General features: G+C 39.0%; 1 protein-coding gene across 1 annotated transcript; it reads left to right on the forward strand.

The window, feature by feature from the left end:
• The first annotated feature begins 20,930 nt into the window (after nucleotides 1-20,930).
• LOC147454452 (uncharacterized) lies at nucleotides 20,931-22,132 on the forward strand. The gene has a single exon (XM_086517339.1). It carries the CDS (start codon nucleotides 21,011-21,013, stop codon nucleotides 21,875-21,877), a length of 867 nt encoding a protein of 288 aa, XP_086373465.1. The 5' UTR covers nucleotides 20,931-21,010; the 3' UTR covers nucleotides 21,878-22,132.
• The last annotated feature ends 202 nt before the right edge of the window (nucleotides 22,133-22,334 follow it).

Here is a 22,334-nt window from a genome sequence, read left to right on the forward strand (position 1 = left end):
TCCGGACCTAAGGTGCATAAGGCCTGTGACGCCACTGCATGGAGGCTGGGTGGTTGAACCAAATGAGAGAGAACATGTGGCTAACAGTGGACCATAGAAAGATAGAGTGAGATGGGGGGTTGAGCTGCTGCATGGCATTGGGAGATGGCGGTTGGAAATTACAAGAGAAAGAGAGAAATAAAGAGACAGATACAGGGTGGTTCAGTAGGCAGGCTGACTGGGAGGGGAGAGAGAGAGATTGCATGGGGCTGGGAGTGAGTGCAGCTGCCATGCATGTAACTAGTAGGAACTGCAACTATACATAACTGGAGCGAATGCACTGCATGTGAACCGTAGTTAATAGCTGATGTCGTGGCATGAGCTGGAGAGGTAGATCAATGCCATGCGTACATGCTTGGTGAGGTTGCATGGAAACATCTGCGCAAGGGTGGGTGGAGGGGAAAGGTCGAGTTGACATGAATGCCCACAGGCACTAAGTGTGTGTGTGTGCCCACCATGCTACTTTTGAGCCACACTCACAAGGACCACACAGACAGTAGATAATCTTTCGAAGCTCTATATGTCTTACACAAATCCAGAACGTAACGGCCAAATTCCAAGTGTGACACATGCTAGTTTGTATGTACATGTGTGTGTGTGAGAGAGAGAGAGAGAGAGTGCAGTTCCGCCTGCGCAACCAGAGGCATGCACGTCACTTGGGTGGGTGTAGATGAAGGCGAAGGAGCCAAACATGCAACTTAGAGAGGAAAAGGGTAGTCTACGGCTGTAGCGACAGAGAGAGAGTGTCGGTTGGATGGTAGTGCCCTACTGCTGCTTGACTATGTGCTCGATGGAAGCCAGTTGCTTGGCCTCTGCAACGTATGTCTTCCAAGCCTCCATCCACTCCTAGTGCTGCTACCATGGTCGTGATGATTTGTTCATTTATTTATTTTGAAAAATAATTACATGAGCGTGGGGTCGATTCATGGGACAACTTAAAATTGTCAAAGATTTTTTTAGATCTCCGATTCCTTGTTAACAAAATTGCACCTTAGCAGACGGTGATAAAGTTTCTTTGCTTCTTACTTCTTTCCTCATGCGGTTAAATCCACTCTACTGCTCTATCTAACCTGGCACGGTTAGTGGCACAAACCTATATAAGTCAGCCTTATGCAATTAACCCACAATTAGATAGTCTATTACTATGCTATTTCCTTATGGTCTAGGCTCAACCCTTCACTTTTAACAAAACAAAGAATAATACATAATCGACGTCATTCACTAATGCATTGTTATGCTCTTTTTGTGTAAACACAAATCAACAACTTGCACTCGATACTGTACTAGGCAAGCCCTTATGAATAAAGTGTAATTTCATGTACAAAAACAAAGAAAAGACTTATCGTTGAGGTTTATTGTTTCCATAGCTTTGGTTATTGCAAGGCCGAGAACTTATCGAGAGCTCTGATACCACTGCTACAGACGGGAGCGCGGAGAGCCCTGCAAAATACCAAAACTAGATACTATAGACGATGAAACACACAAATCTGCATACCTGGCAACCATCCTTGCACATAATCGAGCTACACACGAGCAGAAGAGACAAAGAGGGACATAGAGCGAGAGAGCACGTGCAGGCGCACCTCCTAGAGCGGAGTGCTACGCCTGGCACAGTGAGAGAGAAGAGGGGAGAGAAGAGAACAAGACACAAGCACTGGGTACAATCTCCCCCCGTGCAAGAGTGACCATTTCCCTCTTGCACGTATTTGTTTTATAGATTTCTTGAATGGTCAAATTGGTTACAAACTGGCCGGCCGGTCGTAAATGGCCAAAGCTCATAAAAGAGCACTTGAATAATAAAATGTACATGATTACAAATACATTCGCATAGGCCAAGCTGAGTCTAGTCTTTTCCACCTGTCAGCTTCAATAAATAATAAAATGTCAATTCTATAACAATGTGCTACACCCTCCCTTTGTGAGAATGTCATTTATGAATCCCATGCTCCTCCCTATGTCGGGCATAGATACAATCAACCTACTCCTCAAGAAGTAGAAACGTACTTCTATTGGCCTACCATGAAAGTGGACATACAAGAGTATGTTTCAAAATGTGTAGTATGCCAAAAGACCAAGTATGATAGAGGGAAGCAACGTGGATTACTCTAGCCATGGCCTATTCAAAATTCACCATGGGAGAGTATATCCATGGATTTTATCTTTGGATTACACAAGTCTATCCATGGGAATACGGGAATATGGACAATAGTGGACAGGTTTAGTAAGCAAGCACAATTTATTCCTGTCAAAAAGACTATAAAGGCACACCAAATGGAAACTCTCTTCATATCACATATTTTCAAACACCATGGATTGCCAACATCCATTGTGTCAGACAGAGATCCTAGAATGAGCAGTAATTTTGGAAAAGGTCTCTTTGAAAATCTTGGAATAAAATTGAATTTCTCTTTGGCCTATCACCCACAAACAGATGGCCAAAGTGAGATAGCTAATCTTATGATACTCGATCTACTAAAGAATTAAGTTACCAAAGTAGATCAATGCTCACAATGGAAAAAATACTTACCACATGTAGAATATGCGTACAATAATATTGTACATACTTCTACGAGAAAAGAACCTATTGAAATAATTGAGGGAAGACCTAAAAGTTGCTTTCTACTTAAAGTACGTGGGAAGATCTTTGCGGGCTGATGAGTATAGCCGTGACCTACAAAAATCTTTTCAAAAGATTAAGGAGTCTATATCCATCTCTCAACAAGGCAAAAAGCTACTACTAACAAGAACAAAAGGTCCTTAACATTCAAAGAAAACAATTGGGTCTTAATTAAGTTTCCGAAGGCTTGATTGAGGCAAACAACGTGCAAAAATCCTACGGGCCATCAAAAGTATTATTCTAATTTAACAAAAGGATACTATGGGCCTTTACAAATATTGAAGCCGATCAATGAGATGAATTATCAACTCAAGTTTCCCAACCATTGGCTCATATAAAATGATTTTCATGTGAGCCTACTTAAGCCCTACAAAGGAGAGCCACCAAGTGAAGCAAATATTGAAGACCCTCTCAAAATCAAAGACCAAGAAGAGGTGTTACAACCCAAAGCTATCCTTTGCCATGAAGACAAGGTACTACAACATGGTAATATTATCTGATAGTATTTTATTAAGTTAAAAAATTATCCTTTTGAAGATGCTAGATGGATGCAAAGAATACAGCTTAAGGTTAGTATGAACCTTGTCAATGCTCACAATGCTACATTAGAGTAAGAAAATATACAAATATCCTTTGAATGATCAATGTCTTTGTCTTATAAGACTAGTTCTCTGTTTTTATTGTGCATAAATTTTTAAGTAGTATGTATACTTAAAATCATGTTTGTGATGATGACATCTCTCAAACACCAAGTAGAATTTGTCATTGTACTTTGGGTGAATGAAATGGAATAAAGAGCAGACATGCTTGTAGTAGCTATGTCTCCAAAGCACCAAATGGATTATTCATCCATCTTGGAATGATGTCGTAGGGTAAAAATGGATCCCCTACCCGCTAAGAAATATTGACTAATGATTAAGGCTTTTTTTCTTCTACCTCATAGTCAAGGAAGATTATGATGTCAAGAGAGAGGTAATGTAATAAAATCTAATATCTAACCAACCCAAATGATTTTCTCATATTAAAGTGATCATTTAATATGGGAGAATGAACAGGAACAAGGGCTAGAATATAGACATGTGATTACAGATCTATCTCACCAAGGGGCACTTGTCAAGTCACTCCTCATGTTGCCCTCAAGTGTGCCTAAAGCCTATTGGTTAGCCTCCCAAGGGGTCCAATGATATTTTAGTAGATTTAATTAATTTTTTTTGCATTTATAAATCCTCTCTCTCAAAGGGGAAAGGGGGACACTTGTCCCAAGACTACCCTTGTTGCGTGTAATGCATCTTGCATGTGATTGGCTAGTCTTGTAGGGGCCCAATGAGATTCAAGATTGAGCTACAATGGGGGGTTGACCAAAGCAATAAGGGGGACTAGCTTGGGGGGTATACTCTTGCACACACACTCACACACACTCCCATTGTGTGAAGTGCAAAGTGCAAGAGCTCCATCTCCTTCTCCAATCTAGAAGAGAGGTTGAGAGCCTACACCAACACTCTTGGGTATGGAATGCAAATTCAACCAAGAGCCATGCTCCAATGCTTAAGTTTGTCATATTCTCCACATTCGTTACTATGCTATTATGTATGCTAGGAAGAAGAGTGATGATAAGTGAGGAACTACTTCTTTCTCCTATGGAATGTTTGTTCTTCCTATTCCCTACCCTCATTCCCCGCTAGCTCTCTCCACCTTCAAAGGTGTTTGAGGACTTGGTACTGAGGCTTGGGATAGTTAATGTTTTTTGCAAAGTTTATGTTATTCTTGTGATGCATGAATCTTTCCATCTTCATTGCATCACCTAGGTCAGAAGGAACACAAAGATTGTATTGTACCAAGTCTCTCTTGATGAGAGAATCTATAATACAAATTCATATTGGAGGGAGGACTGGCAAATCGGGTCCTCAATTATTGTCATGTTCTCTAGACTCTCTCTCTTGCAAAAGTGTTGTTCATGCCAAGTCAACTAAATACTATGTTTATGTTGCTACCATCAATTAAGTTCACCCTCTATGCTCACAAAGTAATCTCACAAAAGTGCTTTCTTTAGTTTCCTAATTCTGCTACTCTCAAAGTTTATAGGACATTTCCATTACAATCATTAGTATGGTCCTCTAAAACGAAGGCCAAAGCATGCGTTTAAGCAACACATTGACTTGAAGAACAGTAACTTTGTGTTTATTAGGCTTGGGATCTTGAATATCTAATATCGCTGGGAGTTGTAGAGTTTGAAGTGGGCATGGATATATCATCTTCTAGCTATAAGAAGATTTTGATCTAGTATTGGACATGAAAAAATATGAGAAAACCCACAACTATGGAGTTCTATGAAAATTATTGAGAGAAGACTTGGTGTTGTAACTTGGCATATCCAAGGGCACTCGGAGCTTGTAGACACTGTGGTTTGGTCATAGGCTTCAAAGTGAATAAGATATGTGACACGATTAAGATACCCCAAATCATTGCGGAGAAAATAGAGGAAAGCTTAGTAGAATGCATTGAGGAGAAAGTAGAGGAAAGCTTACACCACCATTTCTGATGAGATGATATCATATAAACATTCTCAATTGGATAGGACTCAACTTTAATGATTTATTTTCCAAGTTTAATGGGAAACTATAGATGGCCAAAATCTATCCCAAAATATTGGGATCTTAGCAAATATATTGCAACCTCTTCCTCAATCATGTGTACATCCTTGATAGCTAACCCTACACTAGAATACCCTCGGTGATACTAGCATCATGTTTGTTATGCTTTTGCAACAACTCAACATCATTAATCTCAAAAAAGTTGTCCAAACTAGTGTTCATGGATGCCACTCATCTTCTTCATTATCTTTGAGCCCCTAAGCCTCAATGAGCCCTCATCCAAGAATACATCCTTTGCATACTTTGGTCAAACTTGAAGTGCCATGTTGGAATTTGGTCCTCCATCCCCAAGATTATGGCCTCATTATACAAACCATTTGAAACTCAAGATGCCAAACAAGACCAAGTGGAAACACCCTTGTCTTGAGGCCATATTTAGTATTATCAAACTATGCATAGAGTGCTTACATTTTTTCCCTTGACCCTCCATCAAGAAAAACATTCAGTAGTAACACCCTTTGGATGCCGACTGTGACACTGAGCACTTTTTCATTGTACAAAATTTCATGTAAAACTTTTTCTTTGTTCAATTTTGTCATATCTTTTAATTGAACTTGCTTCCACAAACCCTATTGGCCTCCTTAGTGGATGTCTTTCACTAGCTTCTTGTTGAATGATGGCCCAGGGCTGGCCCAGGGCCCTAATTGTAGTAGATATGCTATTGTCCTAGACAAAGGTAAGTGCCTCAATTTCTCTCAAAGTGCAAACTTGACAATATTCTTTTTTTTTCAATTTTTGAGCTAGCTTTGCATCGATAGACCGTGCAATTCTGGCTAATCTCTCATATCTATGTAGAGGATACTAAAAAGGAACTTTGCTCTAATGGGATCCTTCTTCATAAAAGATGGCATTGCCCATAAAGAAACATCGACACCATTTTCACATGTCCTATGCTTTACCATTCTAAACACACATGTAGAAAATGAGTACATAGAGACTAGAATTTATAGAGGAAGACACTTACTTTTGGCATGGGTCAACCAATATCATGACATGGGAGTGGCACACCATAGCATAGTTATCAAAGAAAACGTAAAAAAAAAAACCAAAGAAGTCGTTTTCCAAGGGTGTCCTTCCATAAACTTGAATGGTATATGTGGCTTCTATTGAATATGAGACGCTATCACGACTTATCATGATATCAATCAATATGCAAGAAGAAGAATGAGAAGAGGGGAAAGAATATCCAAGGACACCATATTTAAAGGGCTAGATATCTGTCAAGCTCAACCATGGCTTAAAAGGAAATCATATACGGAGGCCATCGAAATTTTTAATTTTCCATATGAAGATGGATTTTGTGAGATTGTCCAAGAATATGAGGACATAGGATCCTCCACCACTGAGCCAAAGCTTGAAATACTAGAAGGAGACCTAAAGGTAGGGGAGATCCACACCAAGCTTGACTTGGCACCATGCTACAAGAGCAAAGTTAAGATAAAGGATTTGTAACTAAGGAGACTACTAGGATACAATCACCACGAATAGGTGAAGGTTGACACTCTAATAGCTGAGATACAAAATCAAACCATTCAAAAAGAGAGAGACCTATCTCATCCATAAACAACACTCCCGTTTTTGGGTTATAGACTTTGCTATCAGAGTATGGGATAGATGAAAAGGAGATGTAGAAAAAGAAAATGAAGAGAGGAGAGAAAAATTAAGAAAGGAAAGAAGAGAAGAAAGAGGAGGCTACCACATTGCAAAAGTCAATTCCAATGTGTGTTGGCAAATGATCTCCTAAAGAAGAGGTTAAGCTCAAGGTACATCAAGACAAGAAGTAAACAATCTCCAGGAAAAAACTATCAAAGCACAACAATGGATTCAAGAGAAGTCGATGGAAGCCTTTACTAGTGGGTTGGTTGCTTTAGTCAAAAGAGGTTCAAGAGAAGTAGTGGAACGCATTTATTGGTGGGTTGGCTTCTTGAGTCCATCCCTCTATAGTTATTTTTGATGATGTGCTTGAGACAAATGAAGCTCTCCTCAATGTAGAGATTTAAGAATGTCTAAATGCACCAAGGCCAACTCTAGAATCAATGACAACCTCACTAACAAATGTTTAGACAACAGCATGAGCCTTGAAACCAGTACCCCCAAAAGCTAAACCAAAGGAGACTATGTCCATGAAAGACTCTCTAGTCCATAGCACAGTGCTAGAAGATCTAGGACCAACTCCCAAAAACAAAAGAAATACTTATAGATGAGTGAATTATGATCATAAAGATCATAGGCCAAAGGAGCTAAAACAAAAAATAAAAAGGAAACTAAAGATGTTCAAATGGAAGAAAGATCAAACAAAGAGGGGATAGAATGTCAAAGGAAGGTCTATTGATGTTGAGGCTAGAAAAATAGGATGTTTCATTTTTGGACATGGCCCCATCCTGAGGTGACTGCTACCCTATGCACAGTTAGAGTTAAGGTAGAACAAGCCTCTTCGTCCAAAAAATATCCAGATAGCATTTGAGGCCAACATATTCCACCTCACACTTTCTGTTCCATAGGATGCCAAAGCACCAAAGCTAGCCACCATGAATAATTGTTTCAATGATAGAATAAGGATATGTGAAAGAGCACACCAATAGAATGAACTCTTGCAATTGTCCATTGAGAATATAATGAAGAGCTAGCACTACTAGCTACTAAAAAAAATGCAATGCAAAGAAAATAGAGGCAATAGCCAAAAAAAAAAAAATCAAAAGAAAAATGAATGGTTGCACATAAAGAAAATGAATAGTTAGCTAAAGGAGACAATGTCATAGTACTACAATTTTAGATAACCAATGATAGTCAAAAACCATAGGGAGCCATAACTTGATGCTTTGGCTACTCATTTGGTCTCATCCATGGAGGCCAATGGGGTCAAATAGAAACTTGACAACCAAGCCGGGATTCTCTTGTAAGGACTAGAGGGAAAAAATTGGTTGCAAGAAGAAAACAAATTGTTTAAGCTGAATCTCAAGCAATGAGGAAGCAAAGAAAACCACTCAAAAAATTGTAAGAAATCAAGCTCACCAAGTAGGGCTTCAGGAAACAATGCACAAGGTAGAATAAGCGACCAAGGCCATCGGTGAAGAAAGAAGCAAGTGTAATCAAGGAGATGTTATCTTTAAAGTTAAAACATTATAGTAGAGTGAGACAAAGCTGGATGCTAATTTAAGTTGAATATGAATCAAAACTAAAATGGGCAAGGTTTGTTCAAGGGGAGGATGTCATGATAAATACCTTTATCAAATTAATCATGTACTCTAGGCTATAGTAAGTATAATTTTCTTTCAAGCTGAGGCATCTAGGTAAATACAAAAACCTATTGCCTTGTAGGTTTATGGTTAACTAAGAAGATTAGGAAGAGTTTCTACTTTAATATTGATTGCATATCTTCTCAGAAATGGTGAAACATTGAAGATGAGGTTTTAAATTAGCACAAAGAGAAGAAATGTAGGTAAGGTTCTATCATTGGATAAACGGGGGATCATCACCTCCAAAGTTGTAAGTGCACCATGAGGGTCCAAAAGAAAGTGTGTTTTACGTAAAAGGGGTATACGAATGCACATATAAAAGGGGTTTTTCATTGCAACTCTAGAAGAAAACGTGATTGTATGGGATAATTCTTACATGTGAACCACTTGAGTTGAAAACATGGTTGGTCTGGTAGATATTAGGGAGGGAGATTTGGGTCACTAAGTATTTAGGTATGTCCACAAAAAGTAATTTTATAACCAATCATTCACTGAGTACATAGGACTCAACCAGCTTAAAATATCACATCAATTTCTATAGGGTTTCAGGTGCAGATATGGGGAAGGTAGGTAAACACAGCATGAAGTATGATGGTACTTAAAAGGGACGTGGTTTATTGGTCTATGGATCCACAACTTGGTAGATAGATATTTAGGTTAGGTTCTAGCAATAATGTCACAACTAAAAGGTTCAAAGGCTATATGGGGAATGAAGGGGACAAAATTTGGTGATCACAAGATGCCTTTTTTTGTGCATGGTTGTAACTCATACCAAAAGCTATGAATGGCTCATCATTGAAGGTTATTTTGATCTTTAAAACAAGGGGGATGTGCCTAAGTTAATTTCCAAAGGAAAAAACTTAATTTTTGAACCTTAACTTCTAGAGGATTTATGGAGGGCTATGTGTGGTGTTGCAAACTGGATGAATTTTGGAAGTTGTATGAGTAGTTTTGGGGGCACCAAAGGAGCACCAAGTGTGGATTTTGTTGTACAAACCACAAATCTTATGAACATAGAAAACATGATAGTTGACATAGATCAAAAATCTTCTATGCTCCTTGTTCCAAAGCGACACTACCTAGACAATTGCTTGTACAAAAAGCTTTCAAAAACTTACCACCACTCTACTTATGCAATGTCATTTGTAGGGTTTTGTAGTAGTTATTGATATATTTGCTGCTATGCAAAGCAATATATTAAAATTTTATTGGCAATCATAAGTTGGTGCAATTTTCAAAATTTTAAGATGTACTAGAAATAAGGCAATGACTATCTAAACCCTAAAAATTGGTCAAAAAACTTGGTGAGCTTGGGAGGGTCACTCCTGATATGTATGCTATCACATGAATTCAATATAAGGAGTGTTTTACAGGCCCTATTTACACATGTTTTACATCTAAGTTGCATTGCACGTTAAACATTGAATGTGTTATACGTTTTTAATGCTCGTATAATACGTTACGGGATATAAAATGATTGTATAGTAACACGATAGTGAGTACGGCTCTTCATATTCAATCAAAGATTTTCCTCGATCGAAGTGTTCAGTATATATATGCAACCATCGGAGCTCTCTTACCATCATTTCACACAACAAAATATTGAGATATTTGATATAAGTAATCAGCTTCTCTCTATAAGATTAAATATTTATTAAAATGTAAAAAATAGTATTTAGTTATATATTAAAATTGAATTTATTGACGTAATCAAATTTAATTTTTTTACTTTTTGCTTTTTGAATTGAATATTTTTGAATCAAAATAAACCTTAGAACTTTCTCTTTTTGTGTTGGACTTCTTTCAGACTTAAAGAGAAGAAAATTAGGTTTGTAACCATCTATCATTTTGTTGGAGTATATACACACACACTTAAAGATGTGTGTGTATCAAAAAAATAGTGATTATCTACTTGTGTGCTAGAGTAAAATTGTTTACTCGCACTTGAGATAATCAGTTGTTTCACTTAACACTAGGTTGGTAACCTAACAGGACATAAAAGTGTCCTTTCAGGGTTTTGAAAAAAACCTCCAAAACCATAGTAGATCCACTCATTTTGTAAAATCCTTTCATGAGGTTATAGTTCAAGGCCTACTACACATGGAAAAAATAAAAAACTTGTAAAATTTATCATCTTTTGGTCACACCAAGCCTCCAAAGTTGATGGACGAGTACATTTTCATAAAAACAGTCATTTCTTACGTTTTTGTTGCATAAAAATAAGATTAGGGATTTTTGTAGGACTTGAGATAAATTCCCTAGTTAACTTCAATGGGTTGGTGATCAGAACATATGATCGCTTCTCACTCACTTTTTTTTTTTTTTTGCCAAAAGAAATAGGCACAAAAAAGTTGAATTTTTACCATTCTGCAAACCTATCATCAAAGTTTCTATAGCCACGCTCAATACAAATAATATATGCATGTTTTCTTAGTTCCCTATTGTCCTTTAGGTTCATAAGGAGCCATGGAGCGTGTCAAAATAATAATATATCTCTTACCAAGGGGAATCTTGGGGACAAAGATGAAGTACTAAATACAGCAAACATGAAAAAACTCGGTTCAACATTATGAGTTGTAGAATCCCATAGAAACTATTCAATATCTAGCCAAATTTGATCCTTATGAGTAGATATAGGTACTACCTTAGAAATGCATGTAGTTGTCACAAGAAACTAACAATATTGAAAAAGATATACTTGATATACTAGAATGTTTTGTTTTCTTCTATAATTGAAAAAATCAACCATCGTTGTCTACTATGAAAAATAGGGTATTAGGTGCCCCAAAACTCAAGGAATATTAGCTTTATGTTACAATATGCAACATAGAAAATCAAAACTGCATTTGGATATCATGAAAGCCACCAAAAAAATCATAGAAGAGCTAAAATTGACTAAAAAACAGGATTTGACATTTTTTGTAATTTGGTCAAAACTTACAACGTTAACATTTATTTCTCCCTAGAAGCATCAGGACATGTTGAGGACTACTAAAGATAGTTCTCTAGCATTATAGACCTCACAAACATGAATTCTAGAGTGGTATAGTTGCAAAAAGATGAAAAAAGCCAAAAACAGGACCCGTTTTTTCATACAGTTTAGGTTGTGAAATGTTGTGCAAGGACAAGGTTAAAGATGGAATTGATATTCCAAAAAAATGTCGAGTTTTTCTTAGCTCATGAGACAACTTTCTAGACAGATAGCACCTCAAAATCTATTTTGAAACTCTTGACATAATTCAAGGAAAATGGTCACTTAAGAGGACATAAAAGTGTCCCAAGACATAAAAGTGTCCCATTACCAACCTAGTGTTAAATTAAGGTTTAGAAATTAAGAGTTTCTCTGAGTCCTTGTGCTAGAGTGATATACTCACACATGACAAAATGTTGATGAAGTTTTTTATTGAGGCTTTTTTATCGTACGCTCGTTTTTTTATGGTTAGAAGTGCTTCAACTATGATAATGTTATCACCTTGTTGTGTTAGAGCAGTTTTCCCCACTTTCAGATTTATTTTCAATTAAAGTTTTTTTGGGCGTACTTGATGTTTGTCTTGTACCACTAGAAGTGCTTCAATTACAATGATGTTATCAACTTGTTGTGTTAGAGTAGTTGCTCACACTTCCAGGAAGATATGCAATGATCAATACAGATTGTGTTTACCAATGTGATTTGTAAAAAAATCATGATAAAGTAGCTACAATCCAAAATTGATCATTGATAGCCAATGACCATTGCATTGAGTTAGAGTATTATGCTCACACTCGAGATGATCCGATGCAACAAAATAATTTTTATGGTACAATTCTTATCATTTGTAAGTGTAAAGTATCCAAAATTTATTCTAAATACCTAAACACTTAATTATATTCTCATTTTCGATATGTGCATACAATGCAAAACTATTGTTGGATACAATTGACTATGTACTTTCAATGTTCTGGCATAATAAATTAAAAAATTGTATTCACATGTGATTAATAAAAAGGATCAATTTACAAATTACAATTTTCTATTTTTTTTAATACATCTTTTTCGTGCATCATCTTTGTGGTCATGAATGGACAAACATGCATAAAATAGTGCTAGGAAAAACTGTGCTACAGACAGGAGCGTGGAGAACCCTGCAAAATACCGAAAACAATATACTACAAGCCATAAAACGGACACATCTCCATACCTGGTGAATCCATGAGCACATAATCGACGGTATACGCGAGCAAAGAGAGATAGAGAGCGGGAGAGAGTGAAAGAACGCGTGTAGGCGCACCTCCTAGAGCGGAGTGCTACGCCGGCACGGTGAGAGAGAAGAGAGGAGAGGAGAGAAGAAGACACAAGCACTGGGTACAATCTCCCCCCGTGCAAGAGTGACCATTTCCCTCTTGCACGTATTTCATTTATAGATTTCTTAAATGGTCAAATTGAGTACAAACTAGCTGGCCAGTCATAAATGGCCAAAAATCATAAAAGAGCACTTGAATAAATATACATAAAATGTAATTTCCTTTTGCAATAGCCTAGCTTGGTCAAGCCTTTTCCACATGTCAGCTGCAATAAAAGTAAAATATCAATTCCATAACATACCTCTCCGTTGGAAAGCAACTGTCCTCAGTTGCGAAGATAAAAATCTGCAAACAGTACTTGTCAAAAACAGTGATTAGTATGTTGTGTCAAAAACATCACATAATATATGAAACTAAATAACATTAGCTTATGCCTGTTGTCATCCACATACTACCTATTCTAGTGTCCCATACCACTAGAATAAGCAGTATATGTCATACCCTGATGAATCAGGATATCGTTGATCACACTCATCATTGTATAAATCAATTCTCATCAATCTCAAGTTCACTTCCATAAATACTGTCGCAATAGAAAATCATAATATGCCAATTCCAAATCCAAATTCAAAATATCTTTCATTTTCTATACCCGGGTGACAAAATCATACCAATCACAGTGGTGGCCAGCCACTGTAGCATGATTTTGTGATCGGTGTTGCCTAAATCGGCGAATCTACACCAATAAGATGTGCTGCCTAAATCGGAGAATCTGCACTAATGCTGCCTAGATCGGAGAATCTACATTTGGTATAAGTTTAAAAATCATGAATCTGCAATTTATCATTGTGCTGCCTAAATCGGCGGATCTGCACTAAGATGAGTATCTACACACTGCCTAAATCGGCGAATCTGTGTGCATGTGACCAATGGACTAGACCAGGCATAAAAGACAAAACATCTACTACTTGTTTGACACAAAATTGGAGTATGCTTATGTGACAAAGTATTTACAAACAATTTTTCTAGTATCCCAAAGCACCTTAGCTCACATGAGTAGCTGCATACCTTTTAGACAACTTAGCATAGTAAAATTCCCTTTCACTACAATTAGAAGTCATGACCTTAGTAGTCTTTGAGTATGCAGCTTAGAACACAATGCCGAGAAATGAGATATGAAAAGAGGAATGTATTTGATGTACATACCAGGAGAGTATAGTATTTTTGAAAATATATATACCAGTGTGTGTGTGTGTGGGAATAGGCACAAATAATAGAAAGTTGCACCTGGCATTGTAATAATGTTTCAAGAGGGGTATTATCAGAATGCATTAAGGAGTATCTTACCTGGAGTTTGATGTGAGACCACTATAGTTAGATTTATCTGCATAACTTTTCTAAAAAAACAAAGCACTCAAAACAATTGCTTGTTAAATTTAAGAAGACGTTAATAATTACAGATTAAATGCATTAACATTTGAAACGCCATGAGAGAAAAATTTGATGCAAAGTTTTTTTGCCAAAAAAAGAGAATGAAAGTAGAAAACTTGAAGTACAAATGAGCAGATAAGAGAGGTGTGATCTAAATTGACAGGGTGGTTTGCAAGATTGTTATGACTAGTGGATATCGGTCTTCAAAGAAAGTGAGGCCACACTAAATGTATGAATGTTAGGATAGGGAAAAAGCAGGTCTCTTAAAGTAGTCGGCTGCAAATTCGGGCATAAAGGTAAGTATTCATCAGTAAGGGTAGTCCTCTGAGATGGAGTATTGGAAACGTTGGGAGTGATGTGGTACAAAAGCAAATAAATGGAACAATATTGAGTAATTTGCAACAACAATTTGATGGACATATGATGTAACATGTAAGACATTTTGTAGAGCAATCAAAGTGAATAGCTAATTACACTACATCATTGCAAATGGGTATAAACTTACATTATGGGGATAATAGCTCTTGCAAATAATGATGTGAGAGGGATTTTCTTGGTTATGCTTGATAATTGCTTAATAATCCAAGTAATATGTAATTGGGGTGTTGGTAGCTAAAAGTATATCTAGTCACAGTTCACCGATGGTCATCATTGGTAGAGTATTAAGGGCTAATGTGTCTTGAGGGTAAAATTTGACCCTAGCACGTTATGGTTATTCACGGTGTTTACGATGTAGGGCATGAAAGTATCAAAATAACTAAGAGCCAACAAGACCCATGAGAAGGTAAAAATGCTATAATAACAATTTATAACATCAACGCGAGAAGGAGTCATTTTATTTATTGATTTATTGGTTTATTTTTAAATAAGTCTTCCTCAAGGCTTGTAGACATCTAATTGATTGGTAATATTGTAGTAGATTCTAAAGCCTAAAAAGTAACAACTTAATAACAATGAATATCGCTGATTGCAATCCATAGATTGTTGATAGACCAAAAAGAACAAAGAACAGAGAGAGAGCCCAAGAATTGTTGCACATATCCAACAAAGCCCTGCAAGGACGATAGCCCATGGTTATCTTCGAGCTGACACATTTGGCATGCATATCCATAAGGGTGTTTCCTAACATTCCATCTAATAGAGGTCCATCTCTAATCAATTGGGCATGCACAAGCTTTTTAAAAACCTCAATTGCCCTTTGTGGAAAACATGTCAACTAGGGAATTGCCAATTAGAACAACAGAAACAAGATCGCTCACCTTTATTTGCTTGCACCCTTCGGTGGAGCCTAAACTACCACACACTTTCATATATGATGCACAATAAAGTAACACGGTCTGGCGTCACTCCCTCCTTTCTCAATCGATCATAAAGACTAATGGTGGGAAGCCATTTCTAGTTCTGCACATAGCTAGTAATCAATGTATTCCATGAAATGACATTGCAACCCTTGATGTTTTCAAACACACTAAATCCTTCTTTTAAGTGGTTATACTTGTAGTAAAGATCGACAAGAGCAGTCCCCACAACCATGTTTGACTCCAAGGCTTACTATAGTAGCAGCAGAATGTGTAAGGGCACCCTGAAGTAGGTCACCCAAGCCGCTGCAAGCTTTCAAAAGACATGAGAATATATGCGTTGGGCTTAACAAGAGCTTGATATTGCATGCGATGATACAACTGCAAGGCTTGAGCCTTCACTTTGGCTCCAAAATGAGCTTACCATAAGAGCATGCACGCATATGGAAGCAACGACATATTTTTGCTTGATGCATGCTGGCAAGGGATTGAAGATAATCTCGCGCACCACTCACTTTCGCATACTGTTGTTGTAGGAGGTTGCTTTTGGAAGATGTTGACCTAATGTTCAACATATCTACAATTCCCCCTCATAAGATCACGTATAATAACATCTCGACAAGCAAATTAGAGAATGGAATGTGTAGCAGGTGTGCAGGGGGATATGCATACCGGCCAGGAGTAAGAGCCTGACAGGAGTAAAGGAGCTCAGTGTTGGCGGGGGTGTCTCCTGCATCTGGCTCAAATTTCAACTTGCACACTTAGCTTGCGAGAAGTCCATTTCCAATGCACCATAACGGATGTCCGGGTTGGCCACAGCTCACTGTACCTAGTTACAAATGGAAGCTTGAAGGCCCGATTTTCGAGAACAGCCGAGGATCTGGATGATGGAGTTCTCCTTTGCCGCAGCGAAGCTTGATGCCAGGCCGCAAGTAGTTAGTCCACCACAATCAGCAGCTCTTTCCACACCTTGCTAGCCCGGCCTGCTTGGACAGCGCTCGCCAACTGCTATGCCCTGGCGTATGAATGTAGCTTGTGAGCTTCTGGTCCTCCTCCGGTGTCCATGGCCCCTTTTTCAGCCCAGCCTGCTTTTCACAACGCACCATGGCTAACTAGCTAACCCTACTGTGCTAGAATGCATTGCATGATGAGAGAGAGAGAGAGAGAGAGAGAGAGAGAGAGAGAGAGAGAGAGAGAGAGAGAGAGATATGGCGGCTGGAGTTAGGGAGAAAAAGAGAGAGAGTTGGTTGGTTGGGTATAGCTGCTTGCGAGCATGGGTGGTGGGCAAGAGTGAAAAGGTGAGTAGTTGCTCTCACGTTCTGTGAACATGAGGGTTTCTTGTGCCTACACCACAGTTGGCTACACGTAAAAGAAGTGATAGCAAGAGTTAGTGAAAGCGGGAAAAAAGGTTTAACTAGTTGTTGTTTCTCTTGCGTAACAGCCGCATGCAGCCCTTCTAAGTTTTGCGATTGTGACAGGCAGTTGTCACAGTAAGCTTGAGGGACTATTACTGTAGTGACAATAGTGCAATTACGCGGGAAAAAAAAGTGAGGATTTCACACCAGAGGAGGATAGGACACCACTATGAGGTATAGTTCATTTGGCTCTAAGCATAGTTTTTCCGTGTCCTGTTACTAAATCCTTTGACAAAAAAATTTGTGTAGGGGGTATGGAACGTGGAAATTGGTTTCTTTTGCAATTGCTTGCACAATACACCAATGAGAACGACGTTGTCGTTCAATACGAGGGTGATTGCGATGCATTGTCCTTAATGGGTATCCAAATGGGCCGTATGCATTGTACTTAATGGGTAGCCAAATGGGCCGTATGATGACAATGTTTAAGAGCAATGAAAATGTCTCCATCAGACTGAACAATGTCTTGGAGATGCAAGCACATTGCCTAAGAGAAATTCAAGAGCGAGACAAGAGATATGTAGCAGATGAATTCAAGCATTCCTTGAAGGCAGCATCTCTTGTGGAGATGCATCCAAACATTATGGAATTGGATCCACTAGACCATCCCATAGAGTAGATTAACAACAAGATACCTCACATTTTGTAGACAATGTTGTTTGTGGTCAGCCACTGTATACGCAAGCTTTAAAAAGTTTGAGAATTAATAAATGTGTTTTGTTTGCTCACAAACACTTGTAAAGATGGCTTTTTCTTGTTGTCAGATGGAAGCCATAGCAACATATGATATTTCCATATATGAGCCAAGCTATGGACTTGGCTATGTTGTTTGGGGGTGCCTTGGCTTCTAACCATCTATTAGCATAGTATGTTGCCATGACTATGTATTGGTTCTTCCCGGTTGTGACCTTCTTAAAGTCCCCACAAAATCCAATCCCCACTTCATGAATATCTCAAGAGACTAAATGGTGCTTAATGGGGTCATGTCTCTAGTAGTAGGGCTACCCATTCTGTTGTAAATATCACGTCTTTAAAAAATACTGGAGCATCCACCATCATACTTTTCAACCATAACCCAGTCTACAAAATCTTCTTGTGAATGAGAATAGTGGAGAAGTGCTTTGTCAAACTCCAAGTGTGGGCCTTAATAATATTTTGCATTCTTGCTTGCATAGGTGCACATCTCCTTAAGACCCCATCAATGCCCAATATATACAAAGATCCAACAACTGTAGTGAATTATAGACTCCTAAGTATGAGCACCTTCTTACTACACTACCACTAGTGATCTTTTCATGCCTAAGGTAAGACCAAGAAAGCCAAGAGCCAGGATAGACATGCGATATAGGGGGTTCTATAAATAGCATGGCCAAGGGCCTAGGGCATGGTTGGGTGATTCTTTGCATGTGCTAGTCCCCAGACTCTCAGATTGGTATCAGAGCTTAGGGGAGAATGATGATGGAGGAGGGAGAATGGTAATCGATGTTTGGTTTCTCTCTCTCTCTCTCTCTCTCTCTCTCTCTCTCTCTCTCTCTCTCTCTCTCTCTCTCTCTCTCTCTCTCTCTCTCTCTCTCTCTCTCTCTCTCTCTCTCTCTCTCTCTCTCTCTCTCTCTCTCTCTCTCCATGGAGATGGAATAAAGAGGTTTTCCAAGGAAGCAGAAAAAGAAGCATGGGATAAGCTCTTTTGCAAGGTTTTGGAAGCTTGACGGAGCCGTTGGCAAGCTCCCTTGGTTGGATGAGGGGTAGATTTGGATCTTCATGAAAATAGTAGTTCTTCGTACCAATCTATTTTCCCAAAGGAATATAGGTCTGTTTGTCATAGGAGCAAGGGGCCAGTAGAGGTCTCCACCCCCAATTTCCAAACCCCTTGCTTCTAGGTGATGTCGATGTGACATGACATGGAACCTTCAAATTTTTTTAAAGTTCTTTTACATGAGGGTGCCCTATTTTGGGCACCAAATAGGGCACCCTCCCCTCTAAGGGATGAATCCCACAACATTGATTCCATTGCAAGTTGTCTCCTTGCGAGGCAGGGAATCAACACAGGAATCGACGCACGCTATGATCGAAAGTCGACAAGGAGTTGACAATAGACAACTTGTAGTAATCGTTGGTATGAAATAATTAAAATTCATGACTTTAAACTTGCTGTAAAGTTCAAGCACAATCTCAAGCATTGCGACATCAAGGTCATGCAAGGGTTTTGAATACCTTCAAACCTGCATGCACTAGCCATGCTAGGCATGCGAGCAGTAGGATACACAATAACTTTGACACCAACGCAATCAACCTGGTCATCTTGTTCCTGCACTATGAAGTTTTAGCTGGCCAAGCCCCTACGGCAAGGTGAAAGCATGAAGCTGAACTCTCAAGCAAAGGATTCATGCAAAAAGGAGGAGGGCTCCATATATTGTTACTAAACGATAAATTACGAAAGATGCACAAGACCAAAGCGGGCTTCTATGATGCTCCGCAATCTTGAACAAGGTGATTTATTTTAATTTTTTATTAGTTGATGCATGTACGCAAGCTAGGTTGCCTAGCAATAATGGCAACGCACGCATGGAGTGTGACTTGTAAGGTAAAGGTACAATGCCGATCATTAATTACAATTCCAAGAAGCTGGTAGGCATCTATTTCTCTAGTTTGGAATTTCTCATCTCTTGGTCACAACAAGCCTCCAAAGTTGATGGACTATACCATTTTTTCCAAAACAACCATTTCTTACGGTTGATTGCATATAAATGAGATTGGGGATTTTTATAGGACATGACATAAAATTCCCCATTAACTTCAAATATGGGTTGGTGATCAAAACATATCTTTGCTTTTGCCTCACTGCTTTTTTGGGCAAAAAAAAAAGGTAAAAAGAAGTTGCATTTTTTCCATTCTGGGGACCTATCATCAAAGTTTCTATAGTAATGCTCAATACAAATACTATATACATGTTTTCTTAGTTCCCTTAATTTGGGCCTTTGGATGCAAAAGAAGCCATGGAGCACGCCAAAAGAATAATAGATCTTTTAATTTACCAAGTGAAACATTGGAGACAATGATGAAGTTCTAAATACAACAAACATGAAAAAAATGGGTTTACGATTATGACCTCTAGAATCCCATGGAAACTACTCAATATCTAGCCAAATTTGAATTTTATTATTAGATATGGTTAATACCTACAAAATGCACACAATTTGCCTAAGAAACTAGCAACATTGAGAAAGCTATACTTGCTACACTACAATGTCTCGAATTCTTGTTCTGCAATTGAAAAACTCAACATCGTTGTATACTATGCTATATAGGGTATTAGTTTGGCATAAGTTTAAAAATTTCGAAAAATTGCCAGAAAACCCCTCTAATTTGTGGAAATTCCCAATATACCCTTGTATTTATTTTGGTTGGATTGTTCAAGATTTTCTAATATGTATTCTTTTTTGATAATTGAGATCCGTTTTTGAGTGCTTAGCATGTAATTTATCACAAATTACCTCGCGAAAACTAGGCATTTATCTCTAAAAGTAATGAAGAATTCATCTCCGAAGCCTACATAACCAACTCAAATTCTAGTTTTAGCATCTTGTATTGATAGACAATAAGTGATCTTCTTATGAAAAGCTACAACGTTTTTAATCTTCGGAGAAATTTAATCTCAGAACCAGGGGTATTTTGGAAAATATGGGAAATTTGAGGGCATTTTGGGAATTTAGGACAAATATTGGGGGTATTCTGGGAAATTTTGAAATTTGAGGGGTATTTTGTTTGGTAATTTTCCCTTTAATTTAACTAATGATTGCGGGGGGCACGTCCGGCATCGTGCCCGCACGGCGAGCGCACTAAGCTGACCATCGTCGAGTGGAGTGTTGGTGGCTGACCAGTTGCACGGCCGGGGAATTCGCTGCTGCAAGTCAAAGGTGGCGGGGCTTATAAAGCTGAAGGGAGGCCTGCTCAATCTTGCCAAGAGCAGCTCCAGCTGGCCGGTACGTACTGGCAGCAGCTGCTCTGTGACCTTCTCACCCCCTCACTAACTAGCTAATTCAGTATGGCTCTTCTGCGGCATCCCTTCCTCCTCCTGCTGGCCCTCGTGGCCTCCGCCTTCCTTAGCGTCCAGGCCAGCTACTACCCACCGGAGGAGAGCGGCTACTACCCAAAGAAGAAGGAGGAGAAAGACTACACAAAGTCGCCTGCTGTGCCCTACTACAAGAAGCCCTCCCCTTCCCCGGCCTATTATGACCCCAAACCCTACTACTACTACAAGCCCAAGCCCAAGCCCTACTACTACAAGCCCAAACCCAAATCCTACTACTACAAGCCCAAGCCCTACTATTATTCCAAGCCCAAGCCATACTACTACAAGCCGAAGCCAAAGCCAGTCTACTACAAGCCTAAGCCCCCCGTCTACTACAAGCCCAAGCCCTACTACAAGCCCCCCGTCTACTACAAGCCCAAGCCCTACTACAAGGCCCCCGTCTACTACAAGCCCAAACCGTACTACTACTACAAGCCCAAGCCCTACTACAAGCCCAAGCCCATCTACAAGCCGCCCTACTACACCCCTTCTCCCGTTTATAAGTCCCCCCCTCCTCCTACCTACTACACCCCCTCTCCTGTCTACAAGTCCCCTCCTCCCCCCACATACTATGACCCCTCCCCAGTCTACACGTCTCCTCCTCCCCCCACATACTATGACCCCTCCCTAGTCTACAACTCTCCCCCACCTCCCACCTACTATGAGCCCTCCCCCATCTACAAGTCTCCCCCACCCCCCACCTACTACGAGCCCTCACCCATCTACAAGTCCCCTCCACCACCAACCTATGAGCCTTCTCCAACCTATACCTCCCCTCCTCCCCCTATTGTATACGACCCTCCTTACACTTCACCTTCTCCACCTCCCCCATCTTACTAGAACCACCCCCTATTCATGACATCAATAACACCATCCCAACAAAATGTGGAGGATGTTCTAAATGTACTTATTCTTTGGAACTAACAGACAAGAACCATTCAAGCTATTGATTCTCTTCATTCAAGATAGGATTTCATCAGATCTTTTCATTTGTTTTAATGGTCCATGTGTGAGCTGCAAACCCCAATTCTTCATCAGATTGATCTTTCCATTGGTCACATTTATTGCTTAACAACTATGTTGAATGTTTCACAATGGTCTTATGGTATTGCTCTAAGGTAGCCTATTAGTACCATTGAATAGATCAAACTCTTTGAATCTATCTAGATAATTATGTACTTTCGTTTCTATAGCTATCTCAAAACTCTTTGGTAATGTTGAAAAGACCCTCTTGTTAATAATAAGGGCCCTTAGGACAAAATAGCATAAAACATAAACAATCTACGGAGATATTCAC

The sequence above is a fragment of the Adiantum capillus-veneris genome, chromosome 7 (genome assembly GCF_014529385.1).
Source record: "Adiantum capillus-veneris isolate H3 chromosome 7, ASM1452938v2, whole genome shotgun sequence".
Lineage (NCBI taxonomy): Eukaryota > Viridiplantae > Streptophyta > Polypodiopsida > Polypodiales > Pteridaceae > Adiantum > Adiantum capillus-veneris.